Source organism: Leiobunum rupestre, chromosome 9 (genome assembly GCF_980474605.1).
Source record: "Leiobunum rupestre chromosome 9, qqLeiRupe1.1.hap1, whole genome shotgun sequence".
NCBI classification, from domain to species: Eukaryota; Metazoa; Arthropoda; class Arachnida; order Opiliones; family Sclerosomatidae; genus Leiobunum; species Leiobunum rupestre.
This window is the reverse complement of record NC_143392.1, coordinates 5,379,488-5,399,841: the sequence shown is the minus strand read 5'-3', so window position 1 is coordinate 5,399,841 and position 20,354 is coordinate 5,379,488. Positions and strand designations below refer to the sequence as shown.

At 37.0% G+C, this 20,354-nt stretch overlaps 1 protein-coding gene across 1 annotated transcript; it reads left to right on the top strand.

The window, feature by feature from the left end:
- The first annotated feature begins 12,036 nt into the window (after nt 1-12,036).
- LOC149926344 (uncharacterized) lies at nt 12,037-18,516 on the top strand. Its single transcript, XM_090157680.1, has 11 exons — nt 12,037-12,090; nt 12,146-12,287; nt 12,344-12,571; nt 12,629-12,716; nt 12,779-13,188; nt 13,257-13,521; nt 13,611-14,074; nt 14,152-14,538; nt 17,633-17,702; nt 17,806-17,986; nt 18,396-18,516. Exons 1-7 carry the CDS (start codon nt 12,037-12,039, stop codon nt 13,627-13,629), a joined length of 1,206 nt encoding a protein of 401 aa, XP_090013806.1. The 3' UTR covers nt 13,630-14,074; nt 14,152-14,538; nt 17,633-17,702; nt 17,806-17,986; nt 18,396-18,516.
- The last annotated feature ends 1,838 nt before the right edge of the window (nt 18,517-20,354 follow it).

The window sequence follows — 20,354 nt, the reverse complement described above, 5'->3', positions numbered from 1 at the left end:
GTCGGTTAAGTATCAAAATAGGACTAGAGGCGTCAACCAAAAAGGTGTACTTTTGACTGATTGGCTTATCTTAATCACATGGTCAACAAGACAAAATATTTTGCGGACTAAATGTTTATTTATATTTCAGTGTATTTTTACCATATAATAAAGGTTGAGTTAGTCTCTCGGTTATACTATCTATATCTCTCTCTATATTAAAGTAAATAAACTTTGTTTTGAGGACTACCAAATAGAATTAGCTTATAAGTAGCACATGAAAGAATTAAAGAAGGATGGCTAAAAGTGATATATGATATATTATTTGTTGCAACTGTTTATTACTTGTAAACATTTGAAACATGTTTGTAGGAGATAAACATTTTATAAAGTTGGGAAATGAAGCCTTTAAGGCTTTCCAACAGAAAGGAAGACTCGAATGTCAGAAGACCTATTTGTTCTTCACCTGTTTAAAAAACTAAGCTATTTCAACGCTGATACATTTATAACTTCAAGTAGTTTAACGATCAAAAAAACTTTATATAGTAATGAAGTGCAACCTACTAAAATAAACGCCTACATACAAGCAATTGTTGTAACTAGAGATACTGGTTGTCATCCTGGGCCAGAAAGATACCCTCCTTCAACTTCTGGTAAAGAGAGAGCAAAACTGATTCAACTAAAGATCAGAAAAAAATCGCAAGTTCATTACATTTCCATGCCAAGCCAAGCTCCGTTACAGCTGTCAAGCAATTAAGAACTTTTGAAAAGCCACGACCAACAAGTGAGTGCACTTTCTCCTCAGTTTTACAAATTTCTATTCATTTATATATTTTGTAGGACCAGTCTCTCATTTAACATATGGCATGGCGGTGGATTCTCTATAAACATCTCGAGAAAAATGGCTAGAACAACCCTGTATAACATCAAAGCCAACAACCACTCCTGCTAAACTGAGAATTGTATTTGTATCTCCAATGTTAAATTATTGCGGATCTTATATCTCATTCCCGATAGTTTGGAAAGTATGGATGAAACTTCTGATAGCAGTGAGAATGAAATAGAAGACTCAACAACTTTGAAAGATGAAAAAATAGGATGGCTAGTGAGGAAGAAAATTAAGTGGCTGGAGGTTTTGAAATAATAGAGTACGTTCTCTTCGATTTTAATTATAAATAGGTGTTTCTATAAAATACGAGAGGTCACGTGGAAATGTTTTGTCTGCGTCACTGGATATAACTTTTAAAAGTATAGCGACTGCACGCTTCAGTCACGACAGACATCGGGATTTGACGAGCGCGTGCAAAACGCTCGCATAGTGCTTGTGACGCACTAAAAACATTTTGGTGTCATATTTGAATATTTGTTTTTCTTTAATTTTAACATTTGGTTTGATATAATTTAGAACTGACGAAGATGATCAATTAAACTTTTCACATACGTTTTCCTAAGAAGATCCATCTTTTGAAGCAGTAAGAAAATAAAATTAAAATTTAGTAATATACGTAACTTAATTTGATTTTTTTTTAAATATGAGGATGAAGAACATCATGAGGATATTAAAGAAATTGAGTCTGAATTTAGTTCTTTGATTATAGAGCCTATTGAAAAGGTATGTTTAAGACTAATTTTATTTAGGCCTCTATTTTTATTTCTAATTTTTCTTTGGTGTATTTAATTTTTTCAGAACCAATAAACTACTCGGTGAATGATTCAATGGTATTAGTTCTATATCCAACATTGCTCAATTTAGTGAAAAGGGCGTATGGTGAAAAATGCCCCTTCTGTTTACATAAGTAAATAAATTGGTACTGCCGTTATGATACATTTTTCTGGCAGTGATGGAAAGCGTTATAAAAAGTGACCCTTTAATTATTTCATTTTTAATCTAAAATAATAGATGTAAGAATATTTTTTTTTAAATTATCCAGGGATCTTAGGAAAGTCAGCCCACATTTCGAGACGTATATTCGGGAAACCTAACAGTTGCCAGTGGCATTCCTTTGTCAGAGAATATGTATGGGAAAGTTGCATTACCTGACTCGCATGTACTTATTTGGTCAAACCCATTTATTATAACTCTTTAAAACCCTTCACCCCAAATGTTTTAACAGTCTCTGGGCTCTTAATACTACCCAATTTGATCCAAGGGGGGTTTAACCCCCATAATATGGTGGGGTGGCGGAGTTTTTAGCACTCTTGCCTCGCAGCGAGAGGAGCTGGGTTCGATCCTAGCTTGTGGCACTGGGTGAAAAATTTAGAACCACTCCTTTTAGGTAGAGTTTGCAAGTTCTTTCCCCACTGGTTAAAGAGGTTTTTCCCCTAGATCTTCAGTTTCCCCTTTCCATCAAAAACTTGCTGAGGTTAAGGCTAATAATTAGTGTCGGGACGCTCGTGATTAGCAGTGGTACAAGGGCTAGCCACCACCCTCCCACGCAGTTTAAAGGGACCCTCTTGGAAATTAGCTATGAGCTGAAGGTGATATTCATTCTTAGAAGAAGCCTTTATTAACATAATTATTAATAAGGAAATCAATACTTAATTTGGTAAAATATTATATACAATATTTACTACATTATTGTAATATAGTTATTAAATGTGGGAAAAGAAATACAAGAATGAGGTTTATGTTTCAGAATGGGCAACCAAATCAATCTGGGTAAGGCCCACGTCGAAACCCTGGGTATATTCCGTTTGGGTTAGGGAATCGTGGCCTAATTCGAAGAACACAGCATGCCGGCAGTACCAGTCGATTCCCTATAACCATAAGACAAGCTTTGAATATACCGCAAATCTCAGTCTATCATTAGCATATTTTGATCGAGAATGAGTTCATTTCTCATTCTCATATTTAAAACGAGAACAAATGGCTCGAGACACAAAATGCGGAACTCCTGACAGCAACGGTCTTCTAGGTCTGTAGGCATTGGTTGGCAATGTCTACAAATAAAAAAAGGTAGTTACGGATCATTGGGTGGGTTTTGGTTTTCCGGTTCAGGATGTTCCACTACTTGACATTTAAATTCATATCCGCCATTTCAGACGTCATACTTTCTGAAATGGCTTCGTTTGCAAGAAGGCTAAATTACAGGAGTCTAGCCAATTTCATTAACAGATGATCTTTGGCAGTCGCTTACATTTTTTTAATGATATTCTAGAAAATAAACAGTTGTTGTTGACTTTTTTTACCACTTCAATGTGAAGTTATTGAAATTTACTTTCATCTCCAATTCCCTTTCGTCCAAGCCTGGGTTTATAAATGAGGCATAATTTTTATCCACTTGAGCCATGGCCTCTGTAATAGCTTTGTTGCCTGCCAATTTGCGACCTCGACCTCGCTGTTTTGACCATATTTGAGTTAAACTTTTGCCGGCTTCACTAGGTCTACCCCTTTTTTCAAGAGTGGGTTTTTCCCAAGGCTCTGGTTCATTATCCTGATTAGAAACAAATTCACCCATAAATTTTATTTGTTTTAATTAAAATATACAAATATTCCTATTCACACAAGTAATCGCGTCGTTTTGTGAGTCATGTGTGCAGCCGGCTTAGGGCGAAATGTCATCAAGCAAATAGTCGCGTGTAAACAAGCGCTTGGTCAAATTTTATGAATACTGTTTTAAAAGTGAAAACCTTTGACCCTACCACCATGGAGGAATGGGGGTGGAGAGGAAGAGACGGCGTTTTCATATATCGAGCTTTTACCGGAGTCTCCCACGAGTTGCTGGAAATAAGGGGGAATATTACCTACTGTAGACCCTAAAATTGCACGAGAGAGCTTATCAAACTCATCGAGAATCGGTTCCCTCTCTTTGTAGTCAGGTTAAAATTTGCAAAAACTGTTACCAATACGTGGACTACAGGAATAGGGAAACCATTCATACGTGTTCGGAAATATTCTGCCTGATCTGTAAAAAGCACGCTCCCCATCCCCATCTTTGTAACGTTCAGCGGATTAAAGATCGCCCCGATCCACCGACGACCAAAAGAAAAATAACAGGGGGGTCGACAAAGTAGGCCCGCTCGCTTAACTAGGGCGCATGCCTTTATCTTTTATGATTTAGAGAGTATCCAAAATAAAGTCACGCGTACAAGACTGCCGCAATTCGAACACGAACTTTGCTTCCTAATAACTCAAATTGTTTGCTCGGAGTGTATAGACAAAAGAAAGCCTAACTTATCTTGCGGAATTTGCATCCGTTTTAGCTCCCGCCAAAAAAATATTTACGGTGGAAACGTCGTGGAAAAGTTTGTCGACTATCTCCGAACATTATTTTTTCCCTCAACTTAAAAAGAAAAAATGTACAAAGTAGAAGCCTTGAAATCGGAATTGGACCTGTTTTCGGTCACCCCGGTGCAAACTAGCGTGGAAAGCACGACTCCGACTTTCTACCGACCGATTTCTACGCTAAGAGATGATTCATAAATTGAATTTTGTATCCCTAAAAGCCCGGATTATACCGATCTGTCAACTACAGGTTAAATTCCGGTACAGAAAGGAGGTTATAATGTCGTGTAAGCCACGAATTATTTGACTGTTCAAATAATAGATAACCTGGAAATTACAGGTTAAATACTGCACAAGAGAGATTCTTATCATTTACAACAAAATAATTAAGAGTATACAAACTCTATATATTTGTTGAACCTTAAATATTTAGGGAAAATTATAGCACTCGACACGGTATAGCGGCATGAAATGTAAAAAAGAGCCCCTTTACCCCTCGAATTCCAGGGGGGATGACACGGTACGAAAACTTGCTTATCGGGGCTTCCACATTTGATATCTAAAATTTCCCTTTTGCAAAAATCGCATTAAACGAAAAATCCCTTTTTCCCTTTGGAAATTCCCTTTTTTGTCCCTTGCTATATTTTGGAGCGTTTAATACTAATTTATATAAATATTCAGTTTAATTGTGAAAATAATTCCAAATATAAAGTTTTATTTATTTCAAATTACTTACATTTGAATAATTTTGCCCAAATATAAAAGTCGCAAATGGATATTTAGATCATGCCATTTCTTACCATCAAAATGACCAGCATTTTAGGAACGTTTTAAAAATATTTCTTACATCTGACTGACTCATAACATATTCATGAACTAAATATACAAATAGAATAGACATGTTATCAGAAAAGCTAAAAATTCCCTTTTTCTCCGTGCAATGAACACTTTCACTCTTTTCCCCCCGCGAAAGCCCATTTTCCCTATTAAATTCCATTAATCCCTTATAGCGTTTTGGAAGGTTGAAAAATCCCGGAAAAGGAAATAATTCCCCGCATGTGGAAGCACTGCTGCTTATACTCATATCTCCAAGATGTTTCCTATGGTTGAAAAACCAAATTTGCAGTGATGCCAGAGCGTTAAAATTAAAATTTATATTTTTAAACTCCTTTTTCCCTTGTATTCCAAACACAAACAGATTAACGTATAATCTAGAATAGAAAATAGCGCCATCTACATTTGCAATATTGAACTATTTAATTTTAATTTATCAATAATGAGAAGATGATAAAGGTTATTCTAATATTTTAATTATTAGTTATCTTTAATATAATATCCACTAAAATTTAACTAGATTTCAGGAATTTCCGATCTGATTCCCTTTCTCCCTTTTTCAGGGTCAGAATTTCCCTAGATGTGGGAAATTTTTCTCGATCTGGCATCACTGTCGTACGTGTTTATAATTAAAAGTAGGGACCCTTGCTGACTGCCAACCCTGTAAAAATATCTGCCTAAGCACCATCGATAGTTGGAAAAAATATTAATTATTTTTAACATTTTATTTGAAGTACACGGGTGTAGAAACCCAGGGAGGAGTGCTATGTCCCTACCAAACATTTTACTGGAGGGGGCAACTTATGTATTTGCCCCCCCCTAACTTTTGATTCAAATAATCTTAGAATTGTCGAGACAGAGTATAAAGGGTTTAATGAAGCAAATATTCACAAACTAGAAATGTAAAATAAACTACATTTGTTATGTCTGCTAAAGTGCGAAAAACGGTGCATGAAATAGATTCAAAACGGAAATAAAGTGTGTCCCCATTTTTCTGGCATGCACAAACGTTGATACGACTATATTTGCCGATAGAGGGCTAGTAGCAAATAATTTTTCGGTAGCGAGTGATTTTCTTACTCCCTGATTTGGCTATGACTCAAATGAGTTTTTAACCACCCGTGTAGATTTATGTGGGCGATTATAAATAAAATAATAGAACAGTTAATAGTTAAAAGACCACCCCCTCCTCGTACACCAGACCCAGCGTTACAGGCCTTAATGCAGCAGAATAGAGCGATGCAGGATATAGCTTATCAGCAGAACCAATCTCTAAATGAATCGCTGCGTGAATCAGCCGCGTCAATTAGAGATCAAAGACAAGCCCCAGCAGCGTCCCCGGTATCGTTAGAAAACGAAACCGAGCCCCCGATCCAGAGAGTTCAATCGGCTACTTTTACGGTAAAATCTCCCGAACCCGAGTTAGTTCAATATCTCCGAGATTTAGCCCGTCAAAATGAAGAGAGCATAACGCAGTTAGGCCAACAATTATCCCAACAAAATACCGCCGTTTTAGAAGAAGTGGAGAGAAAGACTGCCAAAATCGAGTCGATCGGAGAAACCTTAGTTAAATCCATCGGTGATAACAATCCTCCCGTCCCGTATCAAACCTCCACACCAGACGGCGCGAACGATCCGCGACCCATCCATTTTTATCCCCAAAGTAATAGGATAGCTGACCCGCAAGAAACCATCCCGAAAGCGCGTATGACCCGTACTCAGAAGAGAGAAACCGCTACCGTAACGAGATAGAACGCGGTTTAAGGGAATTAGGCAGGGTCCCCCATTTTACCCTAAACGGGGAAGGAGAAGAGCCGCGGCGCGAACTAAGAACTCCCTTAAGAAATGTGAGTTTCAACCCCCCGCCTCCGCCCGCGTCCGAAAGAATTTCACACCGCGAGGATCCCAGTTATTTTAGACGGCAAAGCTCCCTAAAACTCCCCGCGATAAAAGTCCGATTTAACGGCAGCGACGGAAGCGACCCCATAGATTTCTTGAAAACCCTATATGAATACGCGATAGCGGCCCAAGCTTCGGCCGATGAGTTATTAACCCACCTCCCCATAGTGTTAGAAGGGAAAGCGAAGTTATGGTATCGGGAAAGCTGTAGCCAATTTCAAACCTGGGAACAGTTCGTAACTCTTTTTAAAGAAACCTTTATGGATGAAACCTATGCCCGTAAAATTGGTCGGGATATCCAAAACCGAAAACATGGCCCCAATGAAAATCCCGTAACCTATTTAGAGCATATGATGCAATTATACGCCCAATTATCCCACCCACCGCCGGAAAAGATTAAGTTACAACAGATAGTGTTTGGATTACGCCCCGAATATGAAGCCCTTCTGAACCTTAAAACATGCGAGAGCGTAAGATAATTAATGTTAGTTATAACGCAATTGCAACCGGTAATGGGAGTCTTAGAAAAATACCCCCGGCTGAGAAAGAAAAAATTAAACCTCCCCAAATCAACCAACCTTTATTTTGTAATTATTGTAAGGAAGAGTGCCATCAAGTATTTGAATGTCCAACTAGGAAACCCCGCTATCAACCGACGAATCGGCAAGATACTCCGAGACCACCTTTTCAACCGCGATACAGCCCCCCTGACCCAGTTAATAGAGGTATGCCTCCAAATGTAGTAACTTTTAACCCAACCCGTAATTGTTTTTATGCAACTCTCCTGATCATTATGCCCATGAATGCCCCACTAATTTAAGTAGATATCAGACCCACACCGGAAATCAAAATTTAAGCGGGCCCCCTATTAATTCGAATTCAAATCAGAGCGTAAGACCAAAGACCGTAGTAGAATTACAGCCTGGCGAAACGAATATCCACACAGTCCAATATCATATCCCCGGTACGACTAGCTTGGCCATTTATTACCCCCAGGGCCGTATTTCGGCAATGATAGATACAGGCGCAGCGTGCTCATTCGTAATGTTAGAAGTTTTATCCCCATCACGATTTCAGTAACCTCCCCCGCACAACTTTCGCATCCGCGTCATATGGCAACCCTGTAAAAGCAAGAGGTCCCATAATGTTATTCCTCCAATTGCATGACAGAGTAGGTCCCAGTCTCGATTTCCCATTTTACGTAATGGATCAATCTAAATTCGCCATGGTCCTAGGAGTAAATTTTTGTAATGCCATGCAGGGCATCCTCTCAATCCCCGACGGAATGTTAGCCATAACTTTACATGGGATGAAATGGAGCATACCCTTAATAGAGACAACAGCTCGAGGAAGACCACCCCCTTCTCCCCCCACGAACGCGACCTTGCCACCCAACCCCAATTTAAATACTTCTCAACAAGAAGAGTTGCAGGAATTAATAAATATACATCCCGAATTTGTAACGAATAAACCGGGGAAAACACATTTGTTAACCCACAGCGTAGATACAGGAAACAACCCCCCTATAGAGTCTCCCCGGCGAAACAGGCCATCATAGAAGAGTATGTAAATCAAACGTTAGAAAGCCGGATTATCGCGGAGGACGAGGGTGTAGTGATGGACGCATAAAAATTTACTATGTAAAAATACGTTATTTTTCGTGTGCAACTTATAAGCTAGGCCTATTTGGTAGTTCTCAAAACATAGTTTGTTTACTTTAATATGGAGAGAGATATAGACAGTATAATCGAGAGACTAAAAATTAACCTTTATTATATGGTAAACAATTCACTCCGTAAAATATTTTGTCTTGTTGACCATGTGATTAAGATAAGCCAATCAGCCAAAATTTCACCTTTTTGGTTGACGCCTCTAGTCTTATTTTGATATACAACCGACCTGTTTGTTTTTCACGCTGGTGACAATTTATGGGGTATCGTGGTATAGTTTTTTTCGCACGGAAAATCGGTGCGGTATCGAATTTTTGACTAGATATATGAACGGGACACCGTGGCTTGCTTAATGACCAGATGACTATAATCTTGCACAAGATAGTAAAATGAAACGTGCAAAGTTCGGAAAATAAGTATAAAAAGAACGTACTCCTCACAAGTAAACCATCAGTTCATTTTGGTCATCACCAAACTTAAGAAAACGTTAAAAAATGTAAGTAAAACGTTTTTTTTCCGCTTACGCTACCGATAGTTAAAATAAATAAGTTGCATCTATTGAATAGGTCCAACGATTTTTCATGCGCAATTGAAGTAAATTTCCTTAGAGCTGAAAACAAATATATAATTAAAGAACTGGCGTTTCTAGTCTTGGAAACTGGCGAAAATGAGGGAGACTATGATATCGAAGATTTGGGTCATATACTGGCACGTATTTCACTTACGGCGAAAACCTTTTTGACGAAAGGACTAGAAAAATCAAAATATTTATCAAAAAGTCTCGGAAAAAGTGTTATCAACGTAGAAGATAACGGGTGTCCCAAATTAAACAAATTATCGTTAGTGCGTTGTCCATTGTCTTGCAAGTATCACAACCATAATGACATGAATTGTGCATTATTTAAAGCGTACGGAATTTCTCTCTGGAGAAATAATACATGAAAATACTTATATTCAATCTTTCTGTATAATCTCAAAATAAAATTTATTATCAGTGTAGTGTTTTGTTTTCTTCAATACATATCAAGTACGTGTATTAGGAAATTTAGTTTTGAAATATATTAGTGGTGACAGTTCAAGATAAATTACACACAAGTTCACTATATAAAGGTCATCTCTATCTCAAAATAAAATATATTATCAGTGTAGTGTTTTGTTTTCTTCAATACATATCAAGTACGTGTATTAGGAAATTTAGTTTTGAAATATACTAGTGGTGACAGTTCATAGATAGTACACAGCAGTACTCTATATAAAGGTCATCTCTCAATATAGGGAAATCATACCAGCCTCCTGATTCATTCGGACAGACTTGTAGACAAAAGTAAGGCTATGTGCATTCTACGATATACGTAAAAACCGTTCACGATAGCAAATGTAAAAGAACGCCAGATCGATGTCCACGTTCCCTTCAACGCTGTCATGCAAAATTGGAGAAATAAACTGGGAAAGGCGTCCACCTATAAACAGGTATATATATTACATTTATATGCTTTCAAGTAGATTAACGTCAATGGATTTAGTTTCAGTTGAATATTCATATGACTTTTTATTTCTGTAATAAAGTAATGTATAATATTGTTCTTTTAAGGTGGAAAAAATATTCCTAAGGGATGATTCGGTATCGCAGGAAGACGACGAGCTTGCCAAAATTCTAATGGGGTTATCGTCTCCATCAACTCGACGCCGTCCGAACCGACATCAAGTGTTACTCCTCAAAAAAAAGGAAAAAATTAAAAAAAAAACGTTCGCTTGAAGCGGGTACGGAAACCGCACCAATTAAGGAAAAAAAAAACAAGGGACTTATTTATGAATCGGACCTCGACCATTTAATCGAGTTGGAGCAGAGAGCCTTCTCTGCAGTAGCGTCCGTACATATTTCGGATTCTGAAAGTGAATCGGGCTAAATAAATCGAAAATAATAAAAAAAATGAATTTTTGTCAATAATAAATTTTAATTTTATAAAATAATTTCTATATAGGCTAATTCACCATAAATATAATAATATATTTCTCTTGCACGGGATAATTTAAGAGTTTAATTTTGTAAGGTCCGTAGTACGATGTACATTTGAAGATAAACGAATTGAAACGCTATTTTCAAGTGTCATGACGGATAAGGATTGGTACATTGTTGTCGATTTTTTTTTGAAGTGAAAGGTCTAGTCAACGTAGTATAAAACCCACGAAAAATTGTGCTAATACCATTTCCGAATAAGACGGGGAAACACCATCATGTTTTCTTGTAGCGTTTGCAAGAAAGAGTTTGCTAGAAAATGTACTCTAAATCGACACATACGCGAAGTTCATGAGGAAAATAAACATTCTTGCGAGGTTTGTGGGCAATCGTTCGCGCGCAAAGATCGACTTTCCAGACACTTTCGTGTTCACGAGTGCCACTCTGAATTAACTAACCGAGACGACCCTCAAACATCAGCGCAACAGCAACCTGTAAACTTAACAGATAGGTATGCGCCTACCGATAATTTTCGGGATAATATTGAAGAACTTTCAGTTTTGAGAAACGCCGTACTTAGTACGCGGTATTCACCAAAGTCGACCCACACAGACTTTCATCTATTAATTGAGGAAATTAAATTTGGATTAATAAGGTACTTGGAAAAACATTTAATTGTTAATAACGGTATGAAATGGAACATTTTCATACGTGGACGTTATTCACGCGAACTGAACAATGGGGAAGAAGTGGAAGCGCTTCCATATTTCCGAAGCCAAAATCAATGCACTTTAGTGTCCGATGAAATCCCCCGTCAAATTGATACGTGTCTAGATCAGATATGCAAGGCAATGGAGGAATTTCAAGACATCGGTAGTGGATGGATAATTAATAGCATTAGGTTTTTGCAAGTAGACATAATAAAGTACAGACCACTTGTAGGTGGTGCGCTTGTTGTTCTCCTCGCTAATCTTCGTAATTGCAAAGGAATAGTGAATATAAAATCAAGGGATAAGAAGTGTTTTTTGTGGTGTATTCTCGCAAAGCTCCACCCCGCCAAATACCACAGTGAAAGAGTCCATCTATATACTCCATTTGAGATGGAATAAGATTGCTCCGATATTACGTTGCCTTTTCATCTTAACACATTTATGCTTAAAAAATTCGAAAAAAAAAACAATCTGTCAATTAATATCTTTGGTTGGGAAAAAAATGAGGTCTTTCCTCGTCACATTAGTGATAATAAAGTTTCCCAAGTTAGACAAATTGACCTTCTGTACATTGTTTCCGGAGAAAAACACCATTTTTGTCTGATACGTAATATGAGTAGATTGCTGTGCAACTCCACTAAACATAATGGTAAGATTTACGTATGTCGTTTTTGTCTACATCGGTTTTATGGAGAAAATTCTAAACAAAACCACCAAAATCATGTGGAAAACTGTTATATTCATGGATCCCAACGTATAAAAATGCCTCTGAAAACTCCCATTTTGAAATTTGACAAATTTGGATGGATACAAAAGGTAACTCGATATTGTTTTTTTCTTGGAAAATATTAAATGTACTTTATTATTTCAGGTGCCGTACGTTATAATTGCCGACTTCGAGTCTCTTATTGTAAAAATTCAGACTTGTTTTCCGGATTCAATCTTATCATCTACTACCAAACTGTCAGAACACGAAGCATGTGGATTTAGCTACGTTGTTGTAGAACCAGATGGTATCGTATAATTGTAATATTTTCCTGTTCTACACTTTAATTTTATTATAATTTAGGCACACCAAACGCACCTGAGACTTATAGAGGTACAGATGCTATCGACGTGTTTCTCGAGAGCCTACTAGCGGAACAAAAAATCATCGTCGATTTATTAAAGAAAAACGTCCCGATGGACCTCACACCCTCAGAAATTGAAACGTGTTCGAAAGCCACTCATTGCTATGTTTGCTCGGAAATTCTAACTCTCACCGATCCACCGGTCAAAGATCATTGTCATTATTCAGGTAAATATTTAAATATATATAGCTTGTGTATAGAATATAATTATTGAACACCTTCAGGGCGTTTCCGTGGAATTGCACACAACTCTTGTAATTTAAAGCTACGAGTGGGGAAGTTCATACCAGTTATTATGCACAATTTATCTCGGTACGTTTATAGAATATAATTTAATTAATTTTGCTTAAAGAGTGTGGATTACATATTAACAGGTATGATGCTCACCTTATCATGCAAAGAATAGGTTTAAAGAAGGAAGAAAAAATTACATGCATCCCTTCCACCGCAGAAACTTACATTAGTTTTACTTTTGGACGACTACGTTTTATCGATTCCGTTCGATTTATGCCAGCATCTCTAGAAACCCTTGTCTCTAATTTAGCAAAGGGTGGACCTGACAAATTCCCTATTCTTAACTATGTCTATTCACCTAGCGAAGTTACTCATTTACTTAAAAAATTATCGTACCCTTATGAATACATGAGTGATATGGATAAATTTAATGAAACAAAATTACCACCGAAAGAAGATTTTTTTAACGCTCTAACCGACGAGGAATTATCTGATGAATGTTACGAAAATGTACGTCAGGTGTGGGAGACATTTCATATCCAAACGTTAGGTATATTCAAAGAATAAAAGAAATACTTATCATTTTCATAAAATAAATTTGATTATTCTATCTTACAGGAGAATTACACGACTTTTATGTGCGTTTGGACACACTACAACTAGCAGATGTTTACCAAAGCTTCCGTACAATGTGCATTGAATTTTATAAACTCGACTGTGCACACGCTTACACCGGACCCGGATTAGCTTGGGAAGCTGCTCTTTACATGACGAATGTCCGACTAGAGCTTATACAGGATATAGACATTCATTTATTTATTGAGCGTGGAATACGGGGAGGCGTTTCCATGATAAGTCATAGATTTGCCCAAGCGAATAATAAGTATATCCCAGAAACTTACAATTCCAAAAATCCGAGTAATTATATAATTTACTTGGACACGAATAACTTATACGGTTATTCTATTATAGATTATCTCCCAATGAGTAAGTTCGCTTGGGTACCTTTAAATGATTTATTGTCCTTCACTAATAAACATGTGTTAAATTTACCAAACGAGTCGCCTTGGAAGTTGATTTGGAATATCCCCAAGAACATAATTGCTATCCACTCGCTCCCGAATCGCGGATAGTAAGTAAGGATATGTTTTCACCATATTATAAACTAATGTTACAAGAGCTAAAGCTCCCGCTAAAAAACACGCTTCCAAAATTGGTCCCCAGTTTGATGAACAAGGAAAAATATGTTGTACACTACAGAAATCTTAAATATTACGTCTCCAAGGGGTTGAAATTAATCCGAGTTCATAAGATTTTATCGTTCAATCAAGGACCGTGGCTACGACCATTCATTGAATTCAACACCGAGAAGAGAAAAATGGCCGAAAACGATTTTGAACGTGACCTCTTCAAGCTCCAAAACAATAGTGTCTTTGGTATGAAACAAACAAAGAAAAACAAACAAAAATTTACCCTTAGTTTAATTTTTTTATTTTTTATTTTTTTTTAACAGGTAAAACGATGGAGAATTTACGAAACAGAATAGATTTCCACTTAGTTCAAACACCTGAACGGGCAATTAAAAAAGCGTCTTCCCCCTGTTTCGAAAAATTCACAATATTCCATAATGAACTTGTGGGTATTCATATGAAAAATAGGAGTTTAACGTTGAATAGACCAATATACACGGGGTTTACCTTTTTGGAGTTGTCAAAACTCTGTATTTATGAATTCCATTACGATTATATAATGAAGAAATACAAGAGTAATGCGAGGCTTCTGTTCATGGACACCGATAGTCTCACCTACGATATAAGGACTGATGACGTCTACGCCGATTTTAAGAATGATTCCGAACTTTTTGACTTCTCAGGTTATCCTATCGACCATCCTTCTTACAGTGAGTGCACACAGCTTTTGTTTTTCTGACAGCATCATGAATTAAATCAATAACGTTAGTTCCTAAAACGACTGATAGTTTGATGATTAGAATCGGTCTTATAATAAGAAGCTCGCAATTCCAATTGCACTACCTCGTTTACGCCACCACTACCCTGTTGCGGAGGAGGGGGTGGGGGTTTAGATGGTGGTTGCGGTGATGGTGATGTAGGATTTGCAGTGTCGCTCGATATATTTTCCATATAACCGGAAGAACTAGAAGAGAGATATGGAGTTGAATCTCTTTGTGCTCGTAATTATTGCGGATCAACCTATACAATTGAAGTGGACGAGATAGGAATTGCGACAGGCGAGTAGTGTTCAGATGGGAAATCATCGAACCATGGTGACGAATTTATGAGCTCAACGCTACTTTCGGAGTAGCTTTTCGATAAAGCATCAATTTTAGAGGTGAAACTTGTATTATGTCTTAGCCTGCTTGTTTTCCAATCTTAGACTTAGCATGCCTATCAGTGAAACTAGGATTACGTAGTGGCCGGCTTGTTTTCCTTTTCTTAGATTTTGCATGGATAGCAGTGAAAGGCTTTGTTATGGTATTTGCATGTTTGAAGCCGACCGCTTTCGTTTCTCGATAGAGGGCGATTACGTTTCGTTTTATTTTTAATTAAATTGTTTAATTCGATTAGATTATTACATTTCAGAGGTACTCAATTATTTCCCTAAATGCGTTAACCAAATCAATACCTTTAACCCAGTTCGGTATGAAATCGGGCATTTCGTCATTAAAATTTAACATATCGGTATAGCAGCGCGCTATAGAAACCCGATTAAAATAAATATTGTACAGAAAAAGCAGGATTACCGGTCTATTGCTTGTATAATATTGAAAATCTGCTAGTGACAAAAATTCAGTTGTTGGTAAGGTTTTTTAACTGGTGAGCTTTGTTTCCCAATCAAGAACTGAAACGCATTTTGAAAGTTGTTGAAATTGGTCAAGGTTCAGATGTTTATGAAACTTCCCTACCAGACACAATAAGCCCTTGCGGTGGAGACATTTTTGCATGATTAAAGATACAGAGTTAGATGTCATCAAACGTTTTGGAGGGCAAGTGGACACACTTTAAGCGGGGAAAAGTAAAAAAAAAGCCTGTAGTTACTTACTACCGGTATCTGAGGACTGGTACTGATTTGGAGTTCACCATTGAATTCAAACAGCAAATTCATAATTTACGAGTGCCTAAATCTAACAAAGAAACGAAAATGATTTCTCGTCGAACAACCCCTTAGTCAAGTAGAATCGTTGAAGCAAACTTTCGCTTCTGGAAAATTAATACCTAAAATGGGTTACTTGAAAGGTCTAAATGGGTTAAACACTACTCATAAAATTATTGGGGAAGCGACCAAGATATCTGATCAAATGCCGTAGCATGAACTTTATCCGCATTTACAACCACTGATGGTTGAGGAATTGAACTTAAAGACGTTTTTTAATTAATTTAATTATAACGAATAATAACAAATATTTACCATTGTCGGTTCTAATTTTTTTCCGAGATTGCGGGATTTCCGGTACAACTCATTTTACGGGCGTATTAGGAGGGGTTACCCTATGTGAAGGTCCAGGTTGGGGCGATACTGTTCTAACTACGAATACACCGTCCGGGTGTAACTTTCGCTTCTGAAGAAGTAAATTGTCATTTCGCTTAAAAGACTTTCCGCAAACGGAACAAGTTAAATTTATATTACCGTGCATGGAATTAACATGGCAAACCAGACTTGGCTAATGGTTGAAAACCGCAGCGCAAATGAAACAGGTAAACATGTCAAGGCCGAATGCGTCATCAACGTTACCATCTATCCCTTTTCATACTGACCGGTATGCCTATAACAATATGATGCATTTTTGGTTACCTACTTTTCCTAAACTCTCATTGGTGAAAGCTTACGTATACCTTAACTTTGACATGGTCAGTGAGACTTGGAATAACCTGCGTAAGGTGTCGCATTACAGTGGGGTTAGATCCCCATGTTGCGCAATTTACCGTTGAAAATAGTATCTCCCATTGAAAATAACGCGGAAGGATACCCCGGTTTATATAGGCTACTATAAAATAATTATTTTTTCCGAAATCGCACGTGTGATGCTAAGTGATTGATATGTTTTCGATGAAAGAAAGGAAAAAACACTCTCCGGTTTTAGAGATCCATAGCTTACAAATTTAAGCAAAAGTTTTCCCATTGAATATTCTCGGACCCGTAATTTAGCTCAGAATACCCACGTTTTTACCCGTAACGAATTATTCCAAAAGATAGTCCTTTTTTCCCTGGCACTTAGTACATTTTCTTGAGAGGGAATAAAAGCTTAATCCCATTTCTCCATCTGGTAATGGAAAACACCTGACGACGTACCTGATTTTTACTTTATCCCGTAGAAAATTGAGCTGTTACAAAGAAACAGTACTTTTCGTTCAAGATTCAACCTATCTTCTTTGTAAACTATGACGTCGCTTGGGTTTCTAATTCACGACACGGATTTTGGGGCCCCATAGATCTGGAAACACTGGTCGTATTCTTTCGAACACGCTTTTGCTACTAAAACTGTTTCCATCGGTGTGAAGCCCCAATTTCTCCCTTTTTATTCGTGAACTCAAAATTAATTTGAAGCAAGTGACGGCACTGGTGTGGTTGCGTTTTGGCTTAATAAATGTCACCAGCGTGAAAAACAAACAGGTCGGTTGTATATCAAAATAAGACTAGAGGCGTCAACCAAAAAGGTGAAATTTTGCCTGATTGGCTTATCTTAATCACATGGTCAACAAGACAAAATATTTTACGGAGTGAATGTGTATTTATATTTCAGTGTATTGTTTACCATATAATAAAGGTTAAGTTTTAGTCTCTCGATTATACTGTCTATATCTCTCTCCATATTAAAGTAAACAAACTTTGTTTTGAGAACTACCAAATAGGCTTAGCTTATAAGTTGCACATGAAGAATTAAAGAAGGATGGCTAAAAGTCCAAATAAAAGTATTATATGATATATTATTGGTTGCAACTGTTTATTACTTGTAAACATTTGAAACATGTTTTTAGGAGAGAAACATGGTTTCAAGTTGGAAAATGAAGCCCCTAAGGATTTCCAAACAGAAAGGAAGACTTGAATGTCAGTAGACTTATTTGTTTTACACCTGAATAAAAAACTAAGCTATTTCAACGCTGATAAAATTAACTTCTAGTAGTTTAACGATCAAAATGTTTTTATATAGCAATGAAGTGCAACCTACTACATACAAGCTACTGTTGAAACTAGAGATACTGGTTGTCATCCTGGGCCAGAAAGATACCCTAATTCAGAAAAAATCGCAAGTATATTACATTTCCATGCCCAGCCAAGCTCCGTTGCAGCTGTCAGTTAATTCAGAACTTATGAAAAGCCACGACCAACAAGTGAGTGCCCTTTCTCCTCGGTTTTACCTAAGACCATTTACACCTGGACTACAATGCCAACGTTAAAACTCCGATTTCAGAGTGTCCGCTACAAAACACCACCAAGTGGAGAAAATCCGCGATAGTAATCCACAAACATGCCGCAACCTCCCCATTTTTAGGAGGCGAAAGGTTCATAAATAACGGGTCACGACTCGCAGGGCGACCGAGTAAAATGTCGGGAGAGGAGCGTGAAGTGAACGCGTTTTTTCAGCCCGAATTCCCCTGTGGACGAGAGTTGCCTCTAAATAACGATGGTGGCGTTGGGGTAGCGGCGACACTAGTCTAACAACAACGCCTACTTTCATTGCAGTACAGGTGTAAATGGTCTTAGGTTTTAAAAATTTCTATTCAATTATAAATTTTGTAGGACCAGTCTCTCATTTAAGATATGGCTTGACTGTGGATTCTCCATTAACAACTCCAGAAAAATGGCTAGAACAAAACTGTATAACATCAAGGCCAACAACCACTCCTGCTAAGCTGATAATTTTATTTAAATCTCCAATGTATGTTAAATTATGAATTTACATTTTTAAGCGCCCTTTTCTAATATCTCATTTATGATAGTATGGATGAAACTTCTGATAGCTATGGGTCGCCAAACCGGAAAAACTAATTAACATTGCTAGAAATATTTTCCAACTCTAGGAATATTTTCAAACTACCTATCAATTATTTTAAAGCGTTTCCTAGTTATTTTAAGAGAGACGTTTCCTATATATTTTACGGACATGGAATATTTTTCGGCAAAACGCGGGAGAGAAAGCAGCGTTTGTAGTTTCCAATCGGAGAGTTGAGTGTGAACGCTGTAAAGGCGAACTCTTATGGTACTTGTACCGTTGATGGGATGATTCTTGTACCGTTAATGGGGTGGTACTTGAGCCGAGACCCTAAATTTTCTAGAGGCGAGAAAACGTAGAGCTTAAGCGTACGAGTTCAATTAGGTATTAGGAGACCAGGTTTTCCAGTGGATACCCGTAAACTAGATCGCTTAGTGGAGACTGCATACTCGGACACTAGATCTTTCAGTGAAGGCTTATCATCAACGGTACAAGAACCATCCCATCAACGGTACAAGTACCATCAGAGTTCGATTTAACAGTGTTCACACTCTCCGATTGGAAACTACAAGCGCTGCATTCTCTCCCGCGTTTTGCCGAAAAATATTCTATGTCCGTAAAATATATAGGAAACGTCTCTCTTAAATTAACTATGAAACGCTTTAAAATATCTATAGAAAGTCTATTAAAATATATAGGATTTTTTAAAATTGATAGGTAGTTTGAAAATATTCCTAGAAATGCTATTTAGTTTTTTCCGGGTTGGCGCCCCATAGATAGCAGTGAGAATGAAATGAAAGATGAAAATATAGGATGGCTAGTGAGGAAGAAAATGAAGTGGCTGGAGGTTTTGTAAAAATAGAGTACGTTATCTTTGATTTAAATTATAAATAGTGGTTTCTATAAAATACGAGAGGTCACTATTAAAAGTATAACGAGCGCACACTTCAGTAACGTCAGACATCGGGATTTGCAAAACTTTCGCATAGTGCTTGTGACGAACTAAAAACATTTTGGTGTCATATTTGAATATTTGTTTTTCTTTAATTTTAACATTTCGTTTGATATAATTTAGAACTGACGAAGAAGATCCATATTTTGAAGCACGAAGAAAATAAAATTAAAATTGAGTAATATACGTAACTTAATTTGCATTTTTTTAAAGAGGATGATGAAGAACATGAGGATATTAAAGAAATTGAGTCTGAATTGAGTTCTTTGATTATAGAGCCTATTGAAAAGGTATGTTTATGACTAATTTTATTTAGGCCTCTATTTTTATTTCTTATTTTTCTTTGGTGTATTTCATTTTTTCAGACTCCATCAGAACTAACAAACTACTCGGTGAATGATTCAATGACAGTAGTAAATTAATTGTTACTGCCGTTATGATACATTTTTCTGGCAGTGATGGAAAGCGTCATAAAAATGACCCTTTTACTATTTCATTTTTAATCTAAAATAATAGATGTAATAATATTTTTTTTAATTATCCAGGGATCTTGGGCAAGTCAGCCCTCATTTCGAGACGTATATTCTGGAAACCTAACAGTTGCCAGTGGCATTTCTTTGTCAGAAAATATGTATGGGAAAGTTGCATTGCTAATGAGGCATGCCAAAATCTACTTCTTCGGAAAAGACACTTATTACAAGTAGGCTTTTTCTAATTGTTTTAAACATGTTCGTCACAAGAATTTTATCGTACCTAAAGTAATTATCATAAGTATGACAATTGTATAATTTGGCTTATACCAATCGTTATAGTT

Excerpts from the sequence above, each read along its gene's own strand:
- LOC149926344 (XM_090157680.1), top strand. The coding sequence starts at position 12,037 with ATGCCTCTGAAAACTCCCATTTTGAAATTTGACAAATTTGGATGGATA. Across the intron at positions 12,091-12,145 it reads AATTTGGATGGATACAAAAG|GTGCCGTACGTTATAATTGC; the intron begins GTAACTCGATAT and ends TTATTATTTCAG. Across the intron at positions 12,572-12,628 it reads AGATCATTGTCATTATTCAG|GGCGTTTCCGTGGAATTGCA; the intron begins GTAAATATTTAA and ends GAACACCTTCAG.